Source organism: Chlorocebus sabaeus, chromosome 5 (genome assembly GCF_047675955.1).
Source record: "Chlorocebus sabaeus isolate Y175 chromosome 5, mChlSab1.0.hap1, whole genome shotgun sequence".
In the NCBI taxonomy this organism is placed as follows: Eukaryota; Metazoa; Chordata; class Mammalia; order Primates; family Cercopithecidae; genus Chlorocebus; species Chlorocebus sabaeus.
Genome location: NC_132908.1, coordinates 26,941,939 through 26,961,527, shown reverse-complemented (window position 1 = coordinate 26,961,527; position 19,589 = coordinate 26,941,939). Strand labels below are relative to the sequence as shown.

The 19,589-nt window shown below is 54.4% G+C and overlaps 1 protein-coding gene across 3 annotated transcripts; it reads left to right on the top strand.

Moving 5' to 3' along the window:
• Positions 1–230: 230 nt before the first annotated feature.
• TAOK2 (TAO kinase 2) lies at positions 231–18,883 on the top strand. 3 transcript variants are annotated; one of them, XR_005237689.2, is made up of 20 exons: positions 233–1,021; positions 4,117–4,283; positions 4,469–4,540; positions 4,631–4,732; positions 5,179–5,224; positions 5,354–5,450; positions 5,574–5,687; positions 5,795–5,886; positions 8,038–8,131; positions 8,235–8,316; positions 9,108–9,275; positions 9,446–9,706; positions 9,877–10,038; positions 11,902–12,267; positions 12,347–12,550; positions 12,873–13,112; positions 16,212–16,424; positions 17,162–17,266; positions 17,403–17,585; positions 17,666–18,883. XR_005237689.2 is itself a non-coding variant. In XM_007989657.3 (19 exons), the coding sequence occupies exons 2-19, from the start codon at positions 4,152–4,154 to the stop codon at positions 18,185–18,187; spliced, it is 3,150 nt and encodes a 1,049-aa protein (XP_007987848.1). In that variant the 5' UTR covers positions 232–1,021; positions 4,117–4,151; the 3' UTR covers positions 18,188–18,883. The 3 variants fall into 3 exon arrangements, 2 of the variants coding, with proteins under 2 accessions (XP_007987840.1, XP_007987848.1); XM_007989657.3 differs by lacking the exon at positions 17,162–17,266 and having other exon boundaries at positions 232–1,021; XM_007989649.3 differs by lacking the exons at positions 16,212–16,424; positions 17,162–17,266; positions 17,403–17,585; positions 17,666–18,883 and having other exon boundaries at positions 231–1,021; positions 12,873–15,005.
• Positions 18,884–19,589: the final 706 nt, after the last annotated feature.

The window sequence follows — 19,589 nt, the reverse complement described above, 5'->3', positions numbered from 1 at the left end:
CGCTGCAGCTCTGTCCACCGCCAGTCGTGGGACAGAGTGCCGGGCTCCTCCCCTTGCAAGCCTAGCCCTTCTCCCCGCCTCCTCCGGCCGGGGGTCCGCGTGGCGGGGCGCGCGCGCACTCGGGCTCGGCGGCTGCTGGTCTCCCAGGCCGCGGCGGTGAGAGGAGAGGGCGGGGCTGAGTCCTTCGCTGCCCCGCCCCCTTTGGCCCGGCGTCCCTACCGCGCCTGCGCGCTCCCGCCCGGTCTCCATCTTGGAATTGGGAGGAAGAGGGAGAGGGAGACCGGGACGAGACCTGGGCTGTGGTGCGGAGAGAGGCTGAGACGGAGAAGAGGAGAGGCAGAGAGGGCGCGGGGACCGTCAGCAGCGCCTTAGCTATAATCTTTCAGCTATTCTCGGAAGAGAGAAGGGAGAGAGAGGAGGCCGGGGCGGGAGTGGGGGCTGTCACCCTCGGACCCCGGCGTGAGAGGGGCCGTGCGGCCGGACGTCCTCGGGGTGGGCCCCCAGTCGGTGGCCGAAGACCTAGGGCTCAGGTTCCTGGGTCCCAGATTTCCGGGCTTTGCCCCTCGCTTCTCAGATACCCGGGTATCAGTTCTCATAGTCCAGATATCCGGGACTCGGGTCCCAACCTCTCTAAACCTGGGTCTCTGTTTCATAGAATTTCAAATATCGGGTTCAGGCCCCTGCGTGCACCAGTATCCGGGGTTCATTCCCCAGGCGTTCAAATATCGGATTCAGTCTCCATCCTGTTCAAATATTCGGGGTTCAGACCCCGCAATCAGAAATCCGGAATTCGGCAGCTGTCGCCCTCGAGGAGGGGGAGGACTGGACCGCGAGGTCAGATTAGGTTGTCACCCCCTCCCCTCCAGGGGAGGCTTCCCGGGCCCGCCCCTCAGGAAGGGCGAAAGCCGAGGAAGAGGTGGCAAGGGGAAAGGTCTCCTTGCCCCTCTCCCTACTTGGCAGAGCCGCTGGAGGACCCCAGGCGGAAGCGGAGGCGCTGGGGCACCATAGTGACCCCTACCAGGTGAGACACGGGGTGCAGGGGCGCGGGTCCCTGTGTCTAGCTCTGAGAAGAAAGGGTGCGCCTTTCTGAGAAGCTGGACTTGGGTAGGCCCTCTCCTCAGGATGGGGAAGCCCAGCTCAGCCAGTGGTCAGCCTCTGGCTAGCCTTGCCTTCTGTTGCCACCCCCTTCCCCTTCCTCTTCCCTTCATTGTGTCTGGTTGGTGGGGGACCTCAGGTGACAGGGTCTCTGATGTCACCGGGGTTCACACCCTAGGGCGCTTCAGCTAATCAGATGGATTTACACTTCAGTCTTCTCGCCTTCACTTTGCCCCTCACAGCCTCCTCTTCTCCCTGATATGCCCCTTTCTCCTGCCTATTCTGCGGTGTTGAATCCCATGCCTCTGATTCCCCTGGTGGGTCTGCTTATCTGCTTTTCAGGCCTGGTCTTGTTGGATTTCTTGTCCTTGCAAGGAAGTGTGTGTATATGGGTTTGTGTGTATGCTTGTGTGTGTGCTTGGAGGTGCCTGGCAATGTTTTCCCCCAGCTACAGTTCCCTTCCAATCTCTTGCTCTGATGGTATCAATAATCTCATCTATTTGTCAAACGATCTGTCTTTTACAAAGTGCTTTGACAGCCATTCTGTCATGTGACATCCCCGCATTCACCGTGTGGTGGCCTCTTTTATTGGCATCTTCCCATTTTACAGTTGAGAACGTTGAGGCCCAGAGAGGTTGCCCAAGGTCACACAGTGGCAAAACCGGAATTTGAACTCAAGTCCTCAATCACATCTTTCCCTGATGCATGCCTGTTTCTTGCCATCTCTTTTCCTCTGTGTTTGGGCTCGGCCAGGGGTCCCCAGGAGACCAGGCTGGGATGAGGTTTAAGAATGGGGGTGAGATGAGCTTCCTTTCCAGGAGGGCTCTACTCAGAAGCTTTTCCTGATGGGAGACTGGTTTTTGCCACTGCCTCATGGAGTTTTCATCCACTGTGACCTTCATCTTTACCCTGATCCCAGGGTTTGGCCTGGATTCCTGAGAGGGCTGGCTCTTGACAAATGGTAGCACTACTGGCATCTTTTAACTGTTCAAGCCAAGCTGTTGGGGTAGACTGATCCCCCGAAGGATTAAAGCTTTGTGGGGACCTTGGAGGCAGGAAAGGAAAAATCCATATGCTGAGTGTCTGCGTGGTGTTCCTAAGTATGAGATCTCATTAAAATCTTACAACAGCTCCATGCTGTAATCCATTTCACTGAAGAGAAGACCAAGAACTAGAAGGAACTTATTCAAAGCCCTGTTGCTGTACATTGCAGATGGGATGTACTGGTAGCATAGCTTAGGAACAGATAGATATGGGTTTCCTCATCTGTAGAATGGAGATAACGTTGTCCATTTTGGAAGGTGGTTATGATTTAGCACTGACTTTTGTTATTGTTCAAGTGTTTGTTGTTGTTATGGGGAAGGGGACCTGCATGATGTTTTGCCAGTGGGTGGCACCCCTTCCATGTGGCCTTGGGTCCTAGGTTAGCATTCTGGGGCCCTGTATTGGTAAAGAGGTCAGGAAGATTCCTTTGGCAAGTTGAGAGCACCTGCCTTTGTGTGTGGGTGTGTGGTGCTGGTGAGGGGTGCTTGGCACTATTGCTGGCAGAAGAGAGAAAGGGCCTTACTTTGAGCAACCTGGGAGCTGCTGAGGGCTGAGCAGAGAGCAATCAATCAGTCTCCCAGGCTATTCTGAGCCCTCTGCACCCTGGGGGCCCACTGGAGAGTCAGGCTCCCTCCTTGCCCTCCAGCTTCCAGTTGGACTGAGGAGACAAAATTAACAACACAACAGGAAACAATGCATGACAGAATAAATTACATGCTAAAATTGTTAGGTGCTTTTAAGTAGCTAGAACTCTGCCCCAGGAGTCCAGCTCTGCTGAAGGCCCCTTTGTGCCCAAATTCTGACAAATGCTTAGGCTGGATGGAGCCTGTTTGGAATCTCCTTGAGGGTTTTGGTTCTGGTATCCTGCAGGAACTTTCTCTGGGTGTTTGGCTGGGTGCCCTAGGCACTCTTCCCAATGGCTGGAGTGGTCAGGACAGGCTTCCTGCAAGAGGGGAGCTGAACTTGGAGTGACAACTGAGAGAGTAATGGGCAGGCCTAACCAGGGAGCAGAAGGTTCTGTTTTCTGACCTTGGAGAAGTCCTTTTTATTCTCTGTGCCTCAGTGATCTCACCTAGGAAATGGTGATCATGATTCTGCCCTGTCTATTTTGAAGGGCTCTGAAATCATAATGATGGAAGACCAGCTTTGGACAAGGCACTTAACCTTGCTGTGCCTGTTTCTTTATTTGTAATATAAGGGAAATCATAATACTTGCTTCGTAAGGTTGTGGTGAGGACTGAATAAGAGATAATGCATGTAAGGTGCTCAATAAATGTTATTTGTACCCTGCAAATGTCCTGTACCTGTGTGTGATGCTTATGCAATTGGACAGGACAAGTAAGGTGGCCCAGACCACAGAGAGGCCCTCACAGCCAGATGCCATTTATATCCCTATTCTTCCCATTCTAGATCTCCCCCTGCCCTTTTTGAGAGTGACTCTGCGGGCCCCTCTGGGCCCATACCCACTTCTAACAATGGACGGATTTCCACCGCCTCCGGCCTGGCCATTTCCTGTTCTCTTCTAGGGTGTGAGAGGTTGAGGGAGGAGGGGGCCTCAGCGCCAAGGGGAACAGAAAGGTGCCTGGAAACAGTTGGGGTATGGGACTTATGGGACAGGACACTTGGGGCTCTGGAGTGCTGCCTGGGAGGCAGAATGTTTTATCCTTGAGGGCAGATACAGGGGCTATAGGGAAATGAGAACTTGTTGAGTGCTGAAGGGGGTGGTGAGGATGCTTAGCTTCCCAGAATCTTCCTAGCAGTTTTAGGGACTCCAGGGACCCAGCCCGCGTGATCTGGTTGCCAGGGCAACTTCATTTTTTGGAGCTTTGATGTCGTTCCTAATCTCCCCCTCCCCTTCCTCAGCAGTGCCTCCCCCTCATCAGGGAATGAGGGGAGGAGATGGCAGAAACTTGATGGGTCCCTTCCTCTCCCTGAAGGCTCAGTCCTTGCTCTAAGGGTCCCATTTCCATTCCCCAGGCCAGGCCTCACTCTCAGGGCCCCCAGGGGCCACCATGCCAGCTGGGGGCCGGGCCGGGAGCCTGAAGGACCCAGATGTGGCTGAGCTCTTCTTCAAAGATGACCCAGAAAAGCTCTTCTCTGACCTCCGGGAAATTGGCCATGGCAGCTTTGGAGCCGTATACTTTGTGAGTTGGATCCTGGGACGGTGTAATAGGGATTGGGGACTCTTCCTACCCCTGTGGACCTCCCAACAGCCCTTGCACACTACTCCATCACACTGGTCTTTCCTGCCTTCTCCTGCTGGGCCAGCAAGTCTTCCCATGCCTGGCTCTCACTGGGGCCTTCAACACCTTCTGGTCTGGTCCTCTAGGCCCGGGATGTCCGGAATAGTGAGGTGGTGGCCATCAAGAAGATGTCCTACAGTGGGAAGCAGTCCAATGAGGTAGGCCAGGTGCAATACAGCCAGGCTGGGGACAGGGGACCCCTGTCTCAAGGTGCAGGCTGGTAACCTCTGCCTACCCTGACCCCCTAGAAATGGCAAGACATCATCAAGGAGGTGCGGTTTTTACAGAAGCTTCGGCATCCCAACACCATTCAGTACCGGGGCTGTTACCTGAGGGAGCACACGGCTTGGGTGAGCTGGTGTCAGACTCTGGCCTGATCTTTACCCCTATTCATGCCCGTCCTTATCCTGGTCCAGTGTCTTAGGTGGGCCCTGTTCATGGTGCTGTTGTGGGATCTTGGAAAGGAGGAAGTCTCTTTTGACTGCTTTAGTCCTCAGACTTACCCACTGAGCAGAAGCCTGGCTCAGAGTGACATAGGCTGTTAGCAGGTGGGACAGGTCACTGTGGGTTGGAGGAGGCGGAGATTGAATGGGAGTTTGAAGGTATTCAGATGGGCGGTGGTGAATGTCTTGCGCCCGGACTCCAAAACTCTCCCACCACCCCCTCATTGTCTCCAGTTGCTCTTCCTCCCTGTTATCACCCCGGGGACATAGCTTGAGTGCAGGACACTCAAGGAAGCTCTGTTTTGAGTCCCTGCCCAGGAGACTCTGATCTCTGACCCTTGTCTCTTCCTTAGCTGGTGATGGAGTATTGCCTGGGCTCAGCTTCTGACCTTCTAGAAGGTAAGTGACTCATGGGCCAATAAGTGGAGAAGGGAGAAGAGCAGAGGAGTCATAGGGAAGGCTTAAGGGGAACTTATTCCAGTCCCACCCTTGCGCTCCCTCGGGTTGATGTTCTTCCTCACTCTTCAGTGCACAAGAAACCCCTTCAGGAGGTAGAGATCGCAGCCGTGACCCACGGGGCGCTTCAGGGCCTGGCATATCTGCACTCCCACAACATGATCCATAGGTACAAGCAGCACCGGCAATGCCTGGGGGGGAGTGCTATCTGCACCACCTGTCACTTAACTGGGCTTCCCCTGCCTGGCTTTCCTGAGACCCATGTCTCATCCCTGTACTTTGCCTCTGGCAGGGATGTGAAGGCTGGAAACATCCTGCTGTCAGAGCCAGGGTTAGTGAAGCTGGGGGACTTTGGTTCTGCATCCATCATGGCACCTGCCAACTCCTTCGTGGGCACCCCATACTGGTGAGTGAGTGAGTGGTGGTGAGTGGAGAGAGCTCCCAGGGTGTTGGGAGTACGAGTGTCAGGGTCTCGGCGGGTGATTTTCCTCTCTTTCCTGACCATTCTCCCAGGATGGCACCCGAGGTGATCCTGGCCATGGATGAGGGGCAGTACGATGGCAAAGTGGATGTCTGGTCCTTGGGGATAACCTGCATCGAGCTGGGTAAGAACATCCTCTCTGTTCCCTCATCTTCTTTTCCATTCTCTTCTGTTGCTTCCCAGACTACCCCATTCTCCTAGGAATAGGATCCCAGGCCTCCAAGTTCCTGTCCATTGTGACCCTACCCTGGAGCCCCAATACAGGCAGCTGGCAAATTCTGCCAGCTCTTAGGCCTAGAGATTTTGTAGCATTCATCTCTTCCTGTCCACTGTCCTGGTTCTAAATCTTTTTTTAGTGCCCATCACGTGTGGTGCCATGGACTGTGATTCTGGAGGGATAGCAGTGAATGAGTATCCTGCCCTCATGGAACTTACATTTGATTTAGGGAAACCAGGCAGGCATGTTTTCTTTCAATGTGATGAATACTGTGTGGAGAAGTTACAGGAGCGGTTCAAATGTAAAACAAGGGACTTGACCTAGTTTAAGGGCTGAAGAAGAATGTTGAAGCCACTGTAGCAGAATGTTGAAGCCAATCCACAAGATAAATAATAGCTGTTTGCAGAATGCAGGGAGAGCTTTCCAGGCAGAGAGAACAGCATGTGAGAGGCCTAGAGGTAAGAGCAGGCCTGGGGAACTGGGACTAGCTTCAGTTATTTGGAACCTAGCATGTAATGCAGAGAATAAGGCCAGAGGGATAAGGCCAGAGAGTTAGGCCCAAGTGAGTTCCTAAGGCCTTGAGGCCATGCCAAGGTTCTCATCTCTGTCAGCCAGCACTACTGAAACAATTCTTTAATGGGGTAGGTAACCTTTATAAAGCTTTCAACATAATGTCAGGCACAAAATAGTTGCCTAAGAAAGAGTTGCTGTTAGTTTCTCTTATCAACAACCTCCTGCAATGATCTCTCCAGTCTCTTCTCCCTTCCAGTGTGTCTTAAGTACTAATGCCGGAGAGGTCTACATAAGCTGAGTGCTGTCATTTCACTCCCTGTTTGGAGCCATGATTGGCCCCCTGTTGCCTTCAAGACTGAAACCATCCCCATCCTTCCTTGCACCAACCTAGAGGCTTTGTTTCCTAAAGGCTGGCCCTTTCCTTCATGGGCTCCACGCTCTGAGTGTGTCATGAACTTTTCCACTTCCTTGCCTTGGTTCGTGTTGGGTCCTCTGCCCGAAGTCAGAGATTTGGACAAGCCCTTTTCCTCCATCTTCACAGTCTCCATTTACCATTTGATGCCAGGCCCAGATAGTTGATGAAAAATGTAAGAAACCCAAGTATAAGAAAAAACTAGATCTGTCCATTTTATTTCTAGTTTTTGGAAGAGATGTGAATACTAAGAAATATTACTCTACTATTGAAAAAAAATCAAGTCTGATTATAAATGTCAACTCATACTAAGTCAATATCAGGGAAGCAATGTGGAGGAGGCTGTGGCAAACTGGAGATTGCTGTTTCCATAGAAAGGGCAGCTAATGTTATCTTCAGACCATTGTTATGCAGTAATGTAGACTCCATTTCAACAGATCTAATTCTTAAGGAGAAACTGGAAATTTATATTATTATTTGATTGTTACTATTGGCAGTTAATTTTAAAAATCACCGTTTAGGCCAAAACAACATGATATTTGTCTGGCTACAAGGGACTCTTAGGGACTCGTAGCTTGCGCTTTCCTTTCTAATCTCGGCTTTTTACAAAGCCCTTCTCTGAATTCCCTGAAGATACACTACCTTGAAGGCCCAGTGCATACTCTCAACTTCCCAGCCACTTCCCTGTTTCCCTCTTATACCAGTTAATACTTTGATGTTATTTTTTCAGTCCTGTTTAATCTTCTTTTTTAGACTGAAAGTTCCTTGAGGGCAGGGCCTAATTCTTGTTTTTATCTTCCCCATAGCAATCATCAAGTTATCTGCTCGCTTTGGTACCTAAGAAGTATTAGTTGGGGTGATAACTGAATGGCTGTCCTTCTGCCTTCGTTACTGCTTTGGTGGATGTTATTTTCTTTGACCCCTATTCCACCTGTGTGCAGTGGAGAGGATGGGTGTTGTATTTTACAGAGGAAGGAATTAATTGACATGCAACAGGATGATGGGAACTTTTCAAGGTCATGTGGCAAGGAAATCAAGGAACTGGGATTTGAACCCAAGTCGTCTCAGTTCCATTCCATTGTCCTCTACCCCCTGCCACCTCTCACCTTCTTCCCTGTCACCCTTTTCTGTAGCGGAACGGAAACCACCGCTGTTTAACATGAATGCGATGAGTGCCTTATACCACATTGCACAGAACGAATCCCCCGTGCTCCAGTCAGGACACTGGTGAGGACTGAGATTCCGAATCTGGGCCCAGGGGTTAGGCCATGGGGTACAGATGCCTGGCTCATGCCTTCCCCACCCCTCTCCCACCCCCTGTGACTTTCAGGTCTGAGTACTTCCGGAATTTTGTCGACTCTTGTCTTCAGAAAATCCCTCAAGACAGACCAACCTCAGAGGTCCTCCTGAAGGTGAGGGCCTGCTGGCCTAGCATTCTCTTGGAACTGTAGCTTGTTAAAGCCACAAGAACCCCTAGGGAAATTAGTGGTTCCCAGTTCTTCCTCCACCAAGAGCTTTGTTGATGAATTCCCACCCCATCCCCAGTGCCCGGTGGACTCTGTGTTTTACGAGATTTTGTCTACCAGACTGCCTTAATTTATTAAGTAATAATCTGTTTTCCCATCTTTTATTAATCAAAGATTTATATAATTGCCAGCTAGAGCTTCTGGTCAGCGTGCGATAACCAGGGTTGCCCCACTGATCTGATGTAATGCAAGCCAAAAGCCTGTGTAGCCTTATCATGGGTAAATGTATGATTTCCCTTAGGTGTTTTTTGAATTATCAAAAATAGAGGGGCCCCATTCCCTTCACAGACCCACAGGGACCTGAGGAGCCTTAGTTGGAAACTTCAGATTATGTAGTTGGACCTACTTGTTTTATAATTGTAGGATACTATATGAAACCCAGAGGGGCCTCATGACATGTCCAAGGTCACATAGCCCTTTAGTAGAGGAGCTGGACAAGAATCCAGATCTCCTGACTGTTCCTACCTGTCAGCCATGCTTAGAGAAGAAGAGTCTGGGGAGTAGGTACTGGGTGGTACAGAAAATTATTGTGGGAGAGGGGCTTGGGACAAGGCCAGCATCAATCCATGGTGGGCGTGGGCCCCAGAAGAGTGCCTCAGGCTGCAGGGAATGCCAAGGGCTGTGGGTTGTAGGGGGAAGGGGAGTTGGCAGCAGGCCTCAGTGTCCTCTTCCCCCAGCACCGCTTTGTGCTCCGGGAGCGGCCACCCACAGTCATTATGGACCTGATCCAGAGGACCAAGGATGCCGTGCGGGAGCTGGACAACCTGCAGTACCGCAAGATGAAGAAGATCCTATTCCAAGAGGCACCCAATGGCCCTGGTGCTGAGGCCCCAGAAGAGGAAGAGGTGACCCAGCTTGCCCTGACACCCCTCTTTATGCCCCATGTGTGCCTACCCACTGCAGCTGCTTGGCCCCTTCCCCAGCCCTACTCACACCACCATCTCCCCATGCTACCTCCATGCATATGCCCCAGGGCTTCCCCTTCCCTGCCCAGCAGCCTATGCCCTATTTGCAGGAGGCTGAGCCCTACATGCACCGGGCTGGGACTCTGACCAGTCTCGAGAGTAGCCACTCAGTGCCCAGCATGTCCATCAGCGCCTCCAGCCAGAGCAGCTCTGTCAACAGCCTAGCAGATGCCTCAGACAACGAGGAAGAGGAGGAGGAGGAGGAGGAAGAGGAGGAGGAGGAGGAAGGCCCGGAAGCCCGGGAGATGGCCATGATGCAGGAGGGGGAGCACACAGTCACCTCTCACAGCTCCATTATTCACCGGCTGCCGGTACACAGCTCATCCTTGGGGGGCCCGAGCCACCTGCTCTAGAACCCCCTGGGTCCTCGCCCTCGCTCCCTAAGCACAGCACTCCTCTGAGTCTGAGTGGCTCTCCTCAGGTCACTCCCTTTGGACCCAGAGGCCTCTGAGCCTTGGGTGTTCCTTCTGTCTCCCTCTAGGGCTCTGACAATCTATATGATGACCCCTACCAGCCAGAGATAACCCCCAGCCCTCTCCAGCCGCCTGCAGCCCCAGCTCCCACCTCCACCACCTCTTCCGCCCGCCGCCGGGCCTACTGCCGAAACCGGGACCACTTTGCCACCATCCGAACTGCCTCCCTGGTGAGTGTAGCCATCCTCACTCATCCTGCTTGCTGTCTGTTTTTTAAGTCTTTTTAAGTCTAGAAATGATTTCCTCCCTGTGGCATGGTATCGAGTCCGAATTCTACCCTCATTTTCTGTTGCTGGCTCCTGCCTGCTCCCCTTAACCCTCCAGCTTTCCTCCTCTTCCCAGTGGACTGTTTTGGTCATATGGCCCAATCTGGGTGTGTCTAGCTTGGCAAACTCTTACACCATTTTCGTGGCCTGACCTAACTGACATCTCCTGGGTTGCCTGCCCAGGCTCCTCTGGCAAGTCAAGTGCTTCACAGTTGTGTGCTAGGGGAGCCCAGTGCGGGGGGAGCCTGTGCCTGTGGAGCCCTGTGCCGGGGGTGTCCAGTGCCGGGGGTGTCCTGTGCTTGGGTGGTCCTGAACAGAACATGATAGGTTTGCCAGATTCTGTGCCCCAGAGGGCAGGGATGGTGTTCAGGTGTCTGTCTCATGCCAGCAGTTAACTCTCAGGCTTACACACAGGTCTATGTTAACCCTCCCAGCTCCCCTGGGAGGGGGACGGTAGGATCCCATTGGAGAAATGAGGCACCTGTGGCTCAGAGGGGCCACTTGTCCCAGTGCCTTTGGTGGCTCTCCACTCCTATAAGCAGGCCCTTAGTCCTCTCCTAAAATCAACTCATGGCAATCTTTTTCTCAGTTCACAGGTTAGGCTTATCATAAAACATAGCTTTTCGGCCGGGCACGGTGGCTCAAGCCTGTAATCTCAGCACTTTGGGAGGCCGAGACGGGCGGATCATGAGGTCAGGAGATCGAGACCATCCTGGCTAACACGGTGAAACCCCGTCACTACTAAAAAATACAAAAAAAAAAAAAAAAAAAACTAGCCGGGCGAGGTGGCGGGCGCCTGTAGTCCCAGCTACTCGGGAGGCTGAGGCAGGAGAATGGCGCAAACACGGGAGGCAGAGCTTGCAGTGAGCTGAGATCCGGCCACTGCACTCCAGCCTGGCGACAGAGTGAGACTCCGTCTCAAAAAAAAAAAAAACAAAAAAAAACCATAGTTTTTCATCCATGTTTTTAATAAGCCTTTAGATCACATTCCTGCTCAACTGCATTTGAGTGTCAGCAATCCCCTTAGAGGCCACTGATTCAGTCTAGTATATTCTTATGGCCTCTGCTTGGGGCTGGTTGTGTTCCAACAACTCTTCAGATCCCATGGTGTTTTGCGGTACTGTGCAGAGTCTTGACTGCCAGGGGCTTGGCTGCCAGGACTAGTTTAAGAGCCACACGTAGAGTCAATTGAGATTGAGACCTGAGATCAGACTTTGGATGAAGGTGTCCAAGCCCAATGTTCTTGTTATTCCAGCATCTTGTGGCCCCAATCCCAGCTCAATACCTGGGGAGTGATAGGCCCACCATGTTTGCTAAAAGGGAAGGAAGCCAACACTTATTAAGATAGAGTCTGAACTTACCGCACAGCCCCTATGAGGAGGTATTATTTCCCCGTTTAACAGATGAGGGAACTGGTGCTTTGAGAAGTTAACTTACTTGAGATCACATGATTGGTCAGTGGCAAAGCTGGGATTTGATCCTAGGTCTGTCTGACTCACTGTTTCAAATTAGTATCGATTGTTCCTACTTTTGTGCCAGGCCCTGTGCTTGCCACCTTTTATCATTCAGTCACACCAACTTGTGAAGTAGATAATACCACCATTATCCAGTTGAGGAAACAGGCTAGAGAGGCTGTGTGTGAGGAAGGTGCTAAATGAGAATGAACTTATGAGTTGAAAACCCATGTTCTTCCCCATGGAAGACCCTTTGTGTTAATTAACTAGGGGCCAGGCTGAGCCCCAGCTCTCACCCTCTCTCCTGCCCCAGGTTAGCCGTCAGATCCAGGAGCATGAGCAGGACTCTGCACTGCGGGAGCAGCTGAGTGGTTATAAGCGGATGCGACGACAGCACCAGAAGCAGCTGCTGGCCCTGGAGTCACGTCTGAGGGGTGAACGGGAGGAGCACAGTGCACGGCTGCAGCGGGAGCTTGAGGCGCAGCGGGCTGGCTTTGGGGCGGAGGCAGAAAAGCTGGCCCGGCGGCACCAGGCCATCGGTGAGAAGGAGGCGCGAGCTGCCCAGGCCGAGGAGCGCAAGTTCCAGCAGCACATCCTTGGTCAACAGAAGAAGGAGCTGGCTGCTCTGCTGGAGGCACAGAAGCGGACCTACAAACTTCGCAAGGAACAGCTGAAGGAGGTGAGCTAGGGCTGCTCGGGGGTGGGACCAATGACAGGCCAGGTGGGCCCTGACCCTGCTCCCCTCTGCCCTCGCCCAGGAGCTCCAAGAGAACCCCAGCACTCCCAAGCGGGAGAAGGCTGAGTGGCTGCTGCGGCAGAAGGAGCAGCTCCAGCAGTGCCAGGCGGAGGAGGAGGCAGGGCTGCTGCGGCGGCAGCGCCAGTACTTTGAGCTGCAGTGTCGCCAGTACAAGCGCAAGATGCTGCTGGCTCGGCACAGCCTGGACCAGGACCTGCTGCGGGAGGTAGGCGTCCCAGTCTCCTTTCTCCTCCCGCTCACTCATGGATCCCAGGGACCCACCCTTTTCCATTGGCCTCATTCTTGTCTTCTTTCCCCTTGGCCCTCGAGTGTTACAGTTCATCTTTACTTCAGTGCCCCTTTTACTTCTCATCCCCAACAGGTCTTGCCAGAATTTCCTTAGGCCTCTCTGTTCCCAAGACAGGCAGGAGCTTGCCTCCCCTACACCCTCATCTCCTGCCATCCCCAGCTCCCTCTGCCAAGGAGCCCTGGCCCCTCACTTTGTTGATACTGACCAGGCCCTGGGCCCTGCATTTCTTCTGCCTCAGGACCTGAACAAGAAGCAGACCCAGAAAGACTTGGAGTGTGCACTGCTGCTTCGGCAGCACGAGGCCACGCGGGAGCTGGAGCTGCGGCAGCTCCAGGCCGTGCAGCGCACGCGGGCTGAGCTCACCCGCCTGCAGCACCAGACGGAGCTGGGCAACCAGCTGGAGTACAACAAGCGGCGTGAGCAAGAGTTGCGGCAGAAGCACGCGGCCCAGGTTCGCCAGCAGCCCAAGAGCCTCAAAGTACGTGCAGGCCAGCGCCCCCCGGGCCTCCCACTTCCCATTCCTGGGGCTCTGGACCCACCTAGCACAGGCAACCCTGTAGAAGAGCAGCCCTGCTCACCTGGCCAGGAGGCAGTCCTGTACCAAAGAATGCTGGGCAAGGAGGAGGAAGCAGTTGGAGAGAGAAGGATTCTGGGAAAGGAAGGGGCCACTTTGGAGCCCAAGCAGCAGAGGATTCTGGGGGAAGAATCAGGAGCCCCTAGTCCCAGTCCACAAAAACACGGGAGCCTGGTTGATGAGGAATTTTGGGGTCTGCCTGAGGAGGAGATAGAGGAGCTTAGGGTGCCTTCCCTTGTACCCCAGGAGAGGAGCATTGTTGGCCAGGAGGAGGCTGGGACGTGGAGCTTGTGGGGGAAGGAGGATGGGAGTCTTCTAGATGAGGAGTTTGAGCTTGGCTGGGTCCAGGGCCCAGCACTGACTCCAGTCCCCGAGGAGGAGGAAGAAGAGGAACAGGGGGCTCCGATTGGGACCCCTAGGGATCCTGGAGATGGTTGTCCTTCCCCCGACATCCCTCCTGAACCCCCTCCAACACACCTGAGGCCCGGCCCTGCCAGCCAGCTCCCCGGACTCCTGTCCCATGGCCTCCTGGCTGGCCTCTCCTTTGCGGTGGGGTCCTCCTCTGGCCTCCTGCCCCTCCTGCTGCTGCTGCTGCTTCCATTGCTGGCAGCCCAGGGTGGGGGTGGCCTGCAGGCAGCGCTGCTGGCCCTTGAGGTGGGGCTGGTGGGGCTGGGGGCCTCCTACCTGCTCCTTTGTACAGCCCTGCACCTGCCCTCCAGTCTTTTCCTGCTCCTGGCCCAGGGTACCGCACTGGGGGCCGTCCTGGGCCTGAGCTGGCGCCGAGGCCTCATGGGTGTTCCCCTGGGCCTTGGAGCTGCCTGGCTCCTAGCTTGGCCAGGCCTGGCTCTACCTCTGGTGGCTATGGCAGCGGGGGGCAGATGGGCGCGGCAGCAGGGCCCCCGGGTGCGCCGGGGCATATCTCGACTCTGGTTGCGGGTTCTATTGCGCCTGTCACCCATGGCCTTCCGGGCCCTGCAGGGCTGTGGGGCTGTGGGGGACCGGGGTCTGTTTGCACTCTACCCCAAAACCAACAAGGATGGCTTCCGCAGCCGCCTGCCCATCCCTGGGCCCCGGCGGCGTAATCCCCGCACCACCCAACACCCATTAGCCTTGTTGGCAAAGGTCTGGGCCCTGTGCAAGGGCTGGAACTGGCGTCTGGCACGGGCCAGCCAGGGTTTAGCATCCCACTTGCCCCCATGGGCCATCCACACACTGGCTAGCTGGGGCCTGCTTCGGGGTGAACGGCCCACCCGAATCCCCCGGCTACTACCACGCAGCCAGCGCCAGCTAGGGCCCCCTGCCTCCCACCAGCCACTGCCAGGGACTCTAGCCGGGCGGAGATCCCGCACCCGCCAGTCCCGGGCCCTGCCTCCCTGGAGGTAGCTAACTACAATCCTTCCAGCCCAAATCTAGAGCATTGAGCACTTTATCGCCCACGACTCAGTGAAGTTTCTCCAGTCCTTAGTCCTTTCTTTTCACCCACCTTCCTCAGTTTACTCACTCACCCCAGGCCCAGCCCTTCAGACCTATAGACAGGCAGCCTCCTCGGCCGTGGAGTCCAGCAGTCACTCTCTGCTCTCCTGGCGCTCCTCCCCTAAGTTATTGCTGTTCCCTGGCTGTGTGTGCTCATCCTCACCTTCATTGACTCAGACCTGGGGCCAAGGGTGGTGGAGGGTGGGAAGAGTCATGTTTTTTTTTCTCCTCTTTGATTTTGTTTTTCTGTCTCCCTTCCAACCTGTCCCCTTCCCCCCACCAAAAAAAGAAAAAGACAAACACAAATAAAATATCTGAGCGGAACTGTGCCTTTGGCCCAGGCTGCCTCTGTCTGCTTTGTCCTGCCGCCTAGCCTCCCCGGTATGCCCCCAGGCTGACCCTCGGCCCAGCTCCATGACCTCTTCACCCCATCTCCGTTATCTCAGCCCCTCTCACTACTCAGCCTCATGCTCTCTGCCTTCATAGCTTCATTGCACCATGACCACCACCGGCTCTGGGGTCTGGGCCCCTGTAGAACTTCAGCGAACTTGTTGGTCCCTCAGAGCCCGTGTTTGCGGGTTCCTTCCATAGGTCTTAGTTTCCACTCCCTTGGTCTCCTCATGCCCTGCATTTTCTCCCAACCCGTTCCCTCCATGGTACCCGGCTACAGGGGGCCAAATTGCTCTCCTGCATCAGGCATTACCCTAGTGGGTTGGGGGACGGGGCTGCAGACCCTCCACAGTAGGGGGTGCTGAGCTGGGGGCAACCAGGCGGAGTATGAGGGCTGTGGCAGCAGGATTGGGTGTGGGCCTGGAGTGGGAGCTGAGTGTGTGAGGGGCCGGGCTGGAATGTGGATCTGGTCAGGGTGGCAGTTGCTGGCCGGTTGAACTTGTCAGGCCCTTTCTGGCCACCTCTTTTGTCCCTTTCTCCTCCGTGGCCCAAAATGGGGCAGCCCCTTCTTACCCATTTCTCAGCTCGGTGCTTCTCCTTCCCTGCCTTCCTCCCTGAGCTGCTGGACCTGGGACTTCCTGTGTCTGTCCTTAGTTGTGTTGCTTTTTCTTCACGGGTGTTTTGTGTGACTGGTTCTTCTCGCTTGTTCTTGTGCACGTTCTCATATTTGCTCACGTGCTTCTATCTCTAGGTCACAGTCTCTCCCTCTTTGCCTGGTCAGAGCTTCCAAGATCCTCAGTTCCCTGTCCAGTAACTCCGATGTTTTCTCGTGGGTATCCCACCCACCCAACTCCGTGCACGTGCTTTGGAACCTCTTGTCTTCTCTGCATCTCTCGCCCATCGAGACCTTCCTGATCTCTCTCAACATGATCCCACCTCTCCATGTCTGTCTGTATACAGCTCCCCCCACCCCCTCTGTCTAACATGTTTTCTGTTTCTCTCCCTCTCCCTGTCTCTGCTTCTGTCTCCTCTCCTCTTCTCTCTCTTCTCCCCATTTTCCCTGGTTGTTCCTCCTCCTCCTCCTTTTCCTCCTCCTCTTCCCCGCTGCCCCCATCTCCCCTTGATCCGTCCACTGCATAGTCTAAGGAGCTGCAGATCAAGAAGCAGTTCCAGGAGACGTGTAAGATCCAGACTCGGCAGTACAAGGCTCTGCGAGCACACTTGCTGGAGACCACGCCCAAAGCTCAGCACAAGAGCCTCCTTAAACGGCTCAAGGAAGAGCAGACCCGCAAGCTGGCGATCTTGGCCGAGCAGTATGACCAGTCCATCTCAGAGATGCTCAGCTCACAGGCGGTGAGGCCTGGGGTCCAGGGAGGGAGTGCGCTAGAGGCCAGGCTCTGTACTTCACTTTAGAGAATTGGACGGTGCAGGGCATGCACAGAGCTAGGGCTTTTGTACTTGGGAAACTCACATACTCTCCCTCTGTTTGTGTTCTCCACAATGATTTATTTCATATTCTCCTCAGTGATTTTATTCTTTCTCTTAGTATTTTCTTAAGGTCTTGACAAAGCCATGTGCCTATTCCCAAGAACCACCAAGGAAAAGAGTGGCTATTATTTTTTCCTGGCCCTGAGTTAGTTTAATGGATAAACAGGGTGCAGATTAAAGTGAGTGTGGCCCTCAAGCCCATTTACTCAGACTTCTGGAGGATTTTGAAAGTTGCTGTTCTAAAAAAATGATCACACCTAACACTGGAATGGGCCACTTAAAATGTGCAGAGAGGGTAGAGAGTGGAAACGCCCCACCCAAGGCTGTTCTCTCACCCAGTCCCACCTCTCCCAGGCAACTTGTTAATAATTAACTGTATTTTGTATTTTTTCAGTGCACATTTTGAAAAAATATATGAATTTTAAACACAGATGGAATCATACTTTACATTTACTATTCTCTAACTTCCTTTTTCCACTTAATACTTCTTGGACATCTTCCCCTGTCAGTACTCCTGTCTCATTTTTTTTACAGCGTAGAATTTTCCACAATATGGCTGCACCATAATTTATTTAACCCATCCCTTATTGGTGGACATTTAGGTTGTTTCCAGTATTTTGCTATCACAACGCTTCCGTGAACACCTCGAGCACATGTGCAAGTATACGTGGGGGATAGATTCTGCAGTGTAATTGCTGTGCCACAGGGTATGACCATCTTCCATTCTGATAGATGTTGAGACCGCTGCTTCTTGAAACCTTAGGGCCCAGCCCTACCTGGGGCAGGGGAGGATAGTGGGGGTGGAGGAGGAGATTCCTACAACTGGTTGTTCATCTTCCCCAGCTACGACTTGATGAGACCCAGGAGGCAGAGTTCCAGGCCCTTCGGCAGCAGCTTCAACAGGAGCTGGAGCTGCTCAACGCTTACCAGAGCAAGATCAAGATCCGCACAGAGAGCCAGCATGAGAGGGAACTGCGGGAGCTGGAGCAGAGGGTCGCGCTGCGGCGGGCACTGCTGGAGCAGCGGGTAAGGGGCCCAGCCTCCAGGACTGGGGAGGGAGAGTAGGCTCCCGCCCCTGACTCTAACCTCTGTTCCGGATGCCCCAGGTGGAAGAGGAGCTGCTGGCCCTGCAGACAGGGCGCTCTGAGCGAATCCGAAGTCTGCTTGAGCGGCAGGCCCGTGAGATCGAGGCCTTTGATGCGGAAAGCATGAGGCTGGGCTTCTCCAGCATGGCTCTGGGGGGCATCCCAGCCGAGGCTGCTGCCCAGGGCTATCCCGCTCCACCCCCTGCCCCAGCCTGGCCCTCCCGTCCCGTTCCCCGTTCCGGGGCACACTGGAGTCATGGCCCTCCTCCACCAGGCATGCCCCCTCCAGCCTGGCGTCAGCCATCTCTGCTGGCTCCCCCAGGCCCCCCAAACTGGCTAGGGCCCCCCACACAGAGTGGGACACCCCGTGGCGGAGCCCTGCTGCTGCTAAGAAACAGCCCCCAGCCCCTGCGGCGGGCAGCCTCGGGGGGCAGTGGCAGTGAGAACGTGGGCCCCCCTGCTGCCGCGGTGCCTGGGCCCCTGAGTCGCAGCACCAGTGTCGCTTCCCACATCCTCAATGGTTCTTCCCACTTCTATTCCTGAAGTGCAGTGGGGAGGAGCAGATAAGCTGGGCAGGGCAGGGGTGGGTGGAGCCTGACACTGGAGGGCACTGAGCTGGAGGCCCCCACAAGGGTAGAGGACAGGATGTTGGCTCCAGCTCCCCTCACACCTCCTCATCTCATGAGCTTCTTGGGGCTGGCCAGTGGCCCAGGGCTAGCTTTGGGATAGGTGCCTCAAGGCTGCCTGGGAGCCCCGCCTCCCCACCATGGTGCCAGGGTCTCCCTCCGCCACCTGGGAAAGGAGGGAGATGTGCGTGTCAAATATTCATCTAGTCCCCTGGGGGAGGGGAAGGGTGGGTCTAGACATACTATATTCAGAGAACTATACTACCCTCACAGTGGGGCCCTCAGACCTGCCACGGGGCAGAGCAGATCTGGGGCCTGAGGTGGGGAGAATGAGAGGCCACCTTACTGGCAAGAAGGATCAGGATGGGGTCTTGGGGTCAGGATGCCTGGGTCTCCCCATTCCCCTGTTACTGTCTGACGTCCTGTGCCGTCTTGTCCTTTTTTTTTTTTTTTTTTTAAATTGGGATCAGGGCTGGGGCGGGGAAACAAGGGAAGGACCTTGGGGAATGGTCTGCTCCTGGGCCTAGGGGCAGTCGTGGGAGCCCCTCTCAGCTGTGGGGCTGGCACAGAGCCCCAGGCAAGCTTTTAATAAACTGTTGGTTATTCTAACAGACCTCAGGATTCACCCTTTCTGTTTTTGGTGTGCGTGAAGGACTTGCTCAGTGGGCGGTGAATAGTACTGCTTGTACTTTTTTAAAAAAGAGAATTTATTGGGCTGTGTATCTAAACATTTCAGTTATTTTAATGATTTCAGGTGTGACCAGATCAGATCTCAAAGGTGGTCTTCAACCCCTTGACCTCTAATTCCTGTTTTCTTTGCTTTGGCTTCAAAGATTCTTAGGTTTGCTTTCCACACAGACTCCAGGCACCTCCATGCTCACATCTTCCCACAAGGCTCAGCAGCCAGAGTTCAGTGGAGACCTCATGTGACTGCATAGGCTGGGCCTGTAGCCAGAGGCCTAGAAGGCTGGGACTGGCCCAGGAGGTCAGGGCTTTTCCCCACCCCTTCGAGGCTAACAGCCCCTGGACAAAGTGGCTGTTTGCAGAAGAAGGGGGAAGGCTTAAGCACCGGCTGCCCTCAAGTCATTCTATCCCCCTCCCAAGTGGGCATTAGGTTATCAGGCCAGGCTAAAAGCAGAGGGGCCACTGGGCAGGCTGGCAGCACAGGAGCCACACACCCTTCTCCAATGGGTCTGGAGGCAGGGACTTCTCCCAGGAACCCCGGGGGAAATTAAAGGGAACCACGCTAGGGGAGGAGGTGGAGGCAGTGACTTCTGTTTCCTGGCCCAAAATACAGGAGGTGAGAATGGGGGACCAGA

What these genes read in the sequence shown, in the direction of transcription:
- TAOK2 (XM_007989649.3), top strand. Translation starts at nt 4,152, where the DNA reads ATGCCAGCTGGGGGCCGGGCCGGGAGCCTGAAGGACCCAGATGTGGCT. An exon ending in TCCCACAACATGATCCATAG is followed by an intron (nt 5,451 to 5,573) that starts GTACAAGCAGCA and finishes TGCCTCTGGCAG; the next exon opens with GGATGTGAAGGCTGGAAACA. An exon ending in CCTCAGAGGTCCTCCTGAAG is followed by an intron (nt 8,317 to 9,107) that starts GTGAGGGCCTGC and finishes CTCTTCCCCCAG; the next exon opens with CACCGCTTTGTGCTCCGGGA.